This window comes from Montipora foliosa, chromosome 7, assembly GCF_036669935.1.
Source record: "Montipora foliosa isolate CH-2021 chromosome 7, ASM3666993v2, whole genome shotgun sequence".
NCBI classification, from domain to species: Eukaryota; Metazoa; Cnidaria; class Anthozoa; order Scleractinia; family Acroporidae; genus Montipora; species Montipora foliosa.
Genome location: NC_090875.1, coordinates 8,506,611 through 8,514,110, shown reverse-complemented (window position 1 = coordinate 8,514,110; position 7,500 = coordinate 8,506,611). Strand labels below are relative to the sequence as shown.

The 7,500-nt window shown below is 37.4% G+C and overlaps 1 protein-coding gene across 1 annotated transcript in view; it reads left to right on the top strand.

Moving 5' to 3' along the window:
• The window catches only part of LOC138010287 (glucose-6-phosphate 1-dehydrogenase-like), a 27,652-nt gene that overhangs the window by 13,148 nt on the left and 7,004 nt on the right, over nt 1-7,500 (top strand). The window contains exons 9-12 of the mRNA XM_068857217.1: nt 1,400-1,586; nt 2,965-2,994; nt 3,793-3,905; nt 5,179-5,271. Of these exons, the coding sequence (XP_068713318.1) occupies nt 1,400-1,586; nt 2,965-2,994; nt 3,793-3,905; nt 5,179-5,271 (423 nt within the window). The remainder of the gene's footprint in view (nt 1-1,399; nt 1,587-2,964; nt 2,995-3,792; nt 3,906-5,178; nt 5,272-7,500) is intronic.

The following is a 7,500-nucleotide window of genomic DNA, read 5'->3' as shown; positions in this document are numbered from 1 at the left end:
CCCACTGGCATGCTATTAGCAATCATGCAACCTGAGAACCTGAGCTAATGGCTTTTTAATGATAGTAAGGAAGGAGTGAAACAGCTGTAAATGCCTTAAGTACCCAACCTTAAAAATAATAATTATTGATAAATATCAAATAGTCAAAGCCTTTTCTAGCGTAGGATTCAAACCCAGGCTGTAAGTCTCCTTTTATCACCTGTTTTATTGGAAGAGTGAGTGAAACAGATGCAGGGCCAAAGGGGTGAAGGGGTGGGATTGGGATTAGGAGCAATGGGAGAAAAAAACCCTTATTACATTAATCAGTCTTTGGTGCATTGTAATTATTATAACAATGCACACACTGAAGACTGAGGGTTTTTCTCACCCTTCACATTACACCAGGGCACCAATGTCGAGAAATACAAATAATTGGATGCAGTCCCGATTTTTTCATCCAAGTCGAAGTGGCCCTTTAAGTCTAAGCCAATAGACCTTTTTACAGATGCGGTGGCCATTTTGATTTCTATTGTTTCGAATAGCAATAATTATGGGATGCCCAGGGGGCAAATACATAAAATCTGCCCCCTGAGCATCCCATAATGTCTTTCGAAACAATAGAAAGCAAAATGGCTGCCGTATCTGCAAAAAGGTCAATTGCTGCCACATGGAAATATTTCCAACACTAACTAAAGGTAAGAGTAAAGGTTAGTGTTATTTTTGGCTTAGGGTAAATGCCGCTGTTTATTCTCACTTGAGGAGCAGCTTCTGGGAACACTTTGTGACATTAACTGTCTGTAATTCAAGATATGAGTGGTGTTGAAGTTAGGGAGAAGAGCAACGGTGCACTTTGTGACACTTATTGCAATCAGCATGCATCTACATGTACATGTAATTAGGGGCATTTCTAGATGTATCTGCTCCAGGGCAGTTACATTGTAAATAGACCCTTCTCCAAAATGGCGGCCGGAACTTCAAGTAAGTTAAAATTAAAAAAGTTAACGTATATTAGCACTAGAAAGAACCCCTGTACTTTAGCAACCCTGCAGCACATCAGGTGTAATATCAGCTGAGAAAATGTAAGTTGAAAAATGAAAAATTGACAGACATTTGTGTGAGTGGGGGTGAAGGCATACAGTCTACCCCCAGTCATACAAACTGAAAACTTTGCAGGGTTACTAAAGTAAAAGTGCTCTTTCAATCTATTTCTGGTATCAGTTTTTCATTCAGTTCAATTTTAACTCATTCAAATCCGTTGCCGCCATTTTGAAGAAGGGTCTATTGAAGCCTTGCTTAGTTGACTACATAGTACCGTCCCTCGTCACTTAGTTTCATCACAATCTGCATGTCACGTTAACAAAATAATTTGAAATATATTATCACCCATTAATCAAAGTCATTTGCTGTGTCTTTGTTGTAGGTGAAAGTGTTGAAGTGCATGAGTCCAATTACCCTGGGAGACACAGTATTGGGACAATACATTGGAAACCCAAGTGCAGAGGGTGATGGAAAGTTTGGCTACCTTGATGATTCCACTGTGCCAAAGGGTTCTATTACACCGACATTTGCTACTTCAGTGATGTATATACACAATGAAAGGTGGGATGGTAAGTAGAAGTTACAGGTGCAGTAAGACTTCATTGGCTTCGGGCACTCAACATTGTCCAGGAAAGGAAGTGGGGAGGGGGGTTAAGGATTTGTTTCTTTTCATGAAGAAAGCCAAAGTGTCCCAAACAATAGGATCAACTTTTTTACTTTCACTGATTAAAGTTGCTATGACAATGTTTATGCAATTTTGTGTTACCGAAAAACCAACCAGGCAAAGGAAAATCAAAACACAAACAACAGTATTAATTACATAATACTATTAAAAGTTAATACTTATTGATAATTATCACATTACTATTGTTATTAGTGTTAGTATTATTACCTTGTCTTGGATAGTATTCATGCTATGATGGGTCATACTTACCAGTACTTTACAGCACAGTCTGGTGTATTTAACATGATAAAACTGTTATTTTCATTTCTTGAATCCAAGCATCTAGAACTGCAATTAATAATAAGTGTCAACCGTAATTGTAGTGCTGGGGCACTTATCAAGGACAATGTACTGAAATCAAATCAAATCAACTTGTTATCAAATCCTATGTTAGTTTTTGAGGAGAAGGGAAAACCTCTCAGACCAGAGTAGAGAACCAAAAATTAATTAAACCTACATGTGACAAGTCAAGGAATCAATCGTGGACCACATTCTCACCCCTCAGTGCCAGGTCCTGCTCCCCTTATTTACAGTACTACATATATGTTGGTGAGACTTTCATCTGAGGCTCATTGTCTTTTCCCAATTTAGTCCATGACCTGCAAGGCTGCTACCTAACAGTCGCCTGGGGCGCCTTGATAGGGAGCTTAAGCAACGACAATGGCGACGGCAATAAGACAGTCATCTTTCTTGGAGCTAAACTGCTTTGCTTCCCTGTTCTGGGAGTTTTCATGAATGTATGTTTTGCAAAGCAGTTGGTGACGTCATGTCAGGTGTCTCCGTGTGCCATTCATACCACAGGGGATACCCAACCCTTCAATAATAGTGTAACACCAACAATGTTGCCTGGAATTATCACAAATTTTGTTAGTGGGGAAAACAAACATGCAAGAAGGCAAAACTATTTACTTAGATTTCACATTTATTGTTAGCGTACTATTGTATATATTGTTCTATTGTTCTTGTACTATAAGTTATGCTTCATCCGATTAAAATTCATTGCCTGCAATGACATCAGACGATGTCGAAACGTTGTCAAAATGAATCTAGTTGCGTTTGTCTTTTTAATCAATTTTATCACAAGATCTAGACTTATTACTTTGATTGTCACTTCTGATTTCAGGCAATCATCTGCATGAAGCTGTTGCATAATTGTCTCAGTCCATAAAATTTAATTGTTACATTGAATAAAATTAATATCCATCAATTCATTTTTCATGTAGGTGTTCCATTCATTCTCAAGTGTGGCAAAGGTATTGTTGGTCATTCTCTTCATTGATTTCAACATAGTGACACAGGGTTCGTGCCACTCCTTGAAGTGCATTAAAAGCCCTGGAATATAATTCTGGACTTCAAGGGTGCTTGAAAAGCCCTTGAAAAAAAGGATGTTGTGGGAAACTGCTTGAAAACTGCTTGAAAAAAAAGTTGTAGAGATTGCATCATGCCAAGAGAAAATGAAGGTTACACTAAGTTAAAGACAAGACATCTCAAAAATTGAGCAAGTTGACTATTAGATTAAATTAATAGGGAAAGATTAATGCAAAAATTAACATGCCTGTGCATGCACTTAACTTGCAGGATGTGGGAAAGAATATCAATGTAGGCTTTTTCAGCAAAGAAAACACCGAAACATGATGTATGGCATAGAAATCTCCTTACAAACACTCCTTGAAAACTCAATTTCTGATTCTTGAAAACTCCTTGAATACTCCTGGAATTTTACATATAATTATATATATAAAAAATCCAGCATGAACCCTGGTGAAATGTTTATGAAACTTGTGGTCTCAGCAAGTTGAAGTGTGCGCTTAACTTTAAATTAACTCAAGGTGCACAAAAATTCACCCGTGGGCAGCACATTTTAACTTAAGCTAACTTTATTTACAAAATGTTGTAAATTTTATCTTTTTATGTGATAAATAAAAGTATAAAGATCTTAAATGCAGAGCAACATTTGTGGGACCAGTACCTCTGCATAGTTTGATTTCAGGCACCTTTCCTTTCTTTTACGTTAAGTTTGCTATAATTACTTACTAATTGTTTGTTTTTAGCTCTGAATGAGCGTAAAGCTGAGGTTCGCATTCAGTTCCATGATGCCCCTGGAGATATTTTTGAAGGAAGGTGCAAACGGAATGAGCTGGTAGTCAGACTGCAACCAAACGAGGTACGTAGACAATAAGTTACAGAGTGGATTTTATGCAGCCTGGAGTGTTCTAGATAGGCCAAAATGAAAAAGCATTCTGATATGTAGAGATGTCACAGTTATTCTGTACAGTGGTCATACCACACAGATGCTCATTAAAAGTTGTCTCTTTGTCAGCCATTATGTGTTACACATATCTTCCTACCACTCTGTCTTCTGTCTCTGTCTTCCTACCACTCTGTCTCCTACTACTTTGTCTTGGCATTCGCTCCATTTTGCCAAGTTCCCTTTGATTAACCCTTACTGTCATGCACTCACACCATTGTGGTTGGTATAGCTTTTTAAAGCAGCTATGGTGGCATCTTAAAAAACCCCTCTTACAGTACACAAGTGGCCTTCAAAGGACAACCAGGGAGAAGAACGTTGATTTTGAGCAAAAGAAAAAACTATAAGGCTTTAATACCAAATTTCACTTTCAAAAGCAAAGAAAAAGTAAGAACTGTTGCACCTACTTCCTGCCTGGAAGAAATGAAGAGACACATTGTGACTGTTTAACATTTAAGGCTAGGAAAGGACTGGACCTGACAATTACAAAATGCAAAATAAAATACTGGGTAAATTCACATGATTTTGAGTGCAATTTAGAATAAATAAGCATTGAGTAAATTTTTTCGTAGATGAACAAGAAAGTGCTCATTATTCCAAATTTTATGAGAAAAATCATGTGATTACTTACACAGTATTAATTAGTAATATGCATGAAAAAATTCAAGATGGTAATAAGCAGAAGCAATGCACGCGTATCACACAATCACGCAAAAGTTGCACCATAAATTTTGCCATCCAGGGCTCACGTTTGGTTGGCTCTTCTCTTGGTTGAACAATCAGAACGCTTGATTTACAACTTCTTTTTGCACTGCACGGTTCAATTCAGAACCCTGTTAGTTGTCTTTATTCCGAGACACGAGTGATGTTGAATTTGGTGAAAATAGCAAGGGGACTCTGACGTACTGAAATCCGTATGCATTTACATGTAATTATGTGCATTTCTGGACATGACTCACTGATGCTGGAGCCGACTAATTTTATACAGATTTGGTTATGCATTCTTGTCAGATCGTTTGTTAACGAAGGAAATGATTATTTTTATGGTTGTGGAATGCTGATTGCTGTTTTTACCCTTTGTTGCGCTGTGGTGTTCCAAACTTCTGCCCCCCTTAATTTACACTTAACTTTGTAAATTCTCATGTTTGGTGTCAAGCACCACTTATCTGTGATGCATTTTGTTTGTCAGGCTGTTTATGTGAAGTTAATGATCAAGGAAGCAGGAATGTCATTTGAGCCCAGTGAATCAGAGCTTGATTTGACTTATTCTGAAAGATACAAGGTACGACATTCTGGTGTTTTGAGCAGTTTATATGAAATTGATGTCATTGTCAGCTGTGTTCTTGAATCAGAGTTATGTGTAATAGTTAGCCAGTAAGCCATTAGCTTTTCAACCTGCTCTTGCTGTTAAAAATAAGATGACTTAATTGCACTATTTTTTTGGTAATTGTGAAGAAGAGCCCCCCTCAACCGACTGTCGGCCAACAGGTAACCAACAGTCTACCGACAGGTTTTTTCAGGGACAGAAAATGTATGCTTTCAAAAGATAAACGTACTCTGCGATAGGCAGTAGCTGAATTGAAGAAAGTAGATGCCAGGGACCTTGACCTCAGCAGTCATCAATCATCAGGGCTCCTCAGTGAAGGAACTTGAGGCAGTTTGCCGTAAAAGATGAGTTGGTACATCCCGGCGATGTCCAACATGCGACAAGACGGAAGGCTGTTACCGCTGAAGTTTGACAATCGCTTCTACGATTGAAGCCTCTTTCATTCACCTTCTAACAAATGGCTCCTTTAGGAGTCACCGAGTTTGGAAAGGTCGATGACCAACGAAAATACAAAATAATAAAAATATTACAACACCATGAAACAGTATAAAGAGCCCTGAGCATGGAGATATTTACTCACCTGGCAGTGAGTAAATATTGAGCCTCAATATATTGCATGTCATGAATACTTTTCATCATTTTGAACTTCCTTACAAACCTTTGAATTTCTCTCCATCTTGCCCTGATTACCCATGATGCACTCAAGAGCGTGAACTTGTCTACACCCCATAATGTGAAAAAAAGGACAACATTTTTAAGTTTACAAGTTAGACATGTTTCAATAGTCCTGTTCATGTCATCTTCAGTTGTAAAGTTTCATTTCAATTCAGTTAAGACAATAGAGTTTCAAGTTACTCACTTAAATGTAGAATTAAAAATTCAAATAAAGAACATTTACAACTGGAGATGACATAAAAATGTTAAAACAAGTCTTACAAGAAGAAGAAGAAGTACGGACAACTAAGACCTGTTGTAAACGTGGGAAATTACGGGAAAGAAACCCGGAAAACTTACCACTAACTAGTCAGAGATTTGGACGCTGGATATTGTTTCCATAAAAAGTTTAATTTAAAAAGACATGTACAATGCCATGACATGCTTGAATGTTGTGTGATTCAGATAGAAAAAAGAAACAGTGACATTCATCAATGCTTACTTATTGGCATGGAAATTAAAGATAGGGTCTTTTGGATAAGGAGAAACTCAGTCTGTTAACCCTTTTGTTGTACCACTAAAAATGTGATACATCAATAATATTATTATTTTACGTACATTTTGCCAATAAAAGTAAAATATAAAACTTTAAGGTAAAGGCTACTAAAAGTATGAAACCTAAACGTTTTTGATCAATTTTGATCATCATCAGAGTAAAGTAATCTGCATACGCTCAGTGTTCTTATAGTTCATGCAAAGCCAGGTTAATATGTGATACCTGTTCCCATGGGGAACAAAGTGAGGTCCAGTGATTGCACTTGTTTATTTAGTTCTGGATGGAAGCGTGCGATGTAGAAAGCTTCTTTTATTCTCCTTTTTAACCATGAGTGGGTGGTGGTGGTTAAGACTTCTCACATGGACTTGTGGTTAGGGTGTTTTCTATTGTACTTGGCTGGCTCCGACTGTTTATTAACATTTGAGTGTTCATTGATCCAAACCTCCAGGTTGCTTGCTGTTTTGCCAATGTATGTTTGTCCACAAATACACTTGCCTTTGTAAAAGACGTGTGACGGGTGTGCGTTTTTGTCTTTCAACTTGAAGATTGACTCCTTCGTGCTTGTTTGCCACATGATGTAACAGTTGAACCTCCATTTTGGTGTACATGTTAAGTTTCTTTAAAGGGAACCTCCTCTAAAACAGGAATATATCTTTAAAATAGTCAACATAATGCTCACAATCAAAATTGTATGAACGTTTTCCAATGGGAGCGTTTAATTTGTATCTGAAATAAATAAATTTTAAAAACGGTTGTTTTGGTTTTCAAATTTCTCGGGCCCCGCTTTCTTGAATAATTGTGACGTGTCATGGTTGCCCTAATGTTTTAAAACAAAAGCTTTTGGTGCAAATACAAAAGAGCAACCATAACACGTCACAATTATTCAAGATGGCGGCGCCCAGGAAATTTGAAAACCAAAACAAGCGTTTTTGAAATTCATTTCTTTCGGATACAAACGATTCCATTGGAAAACA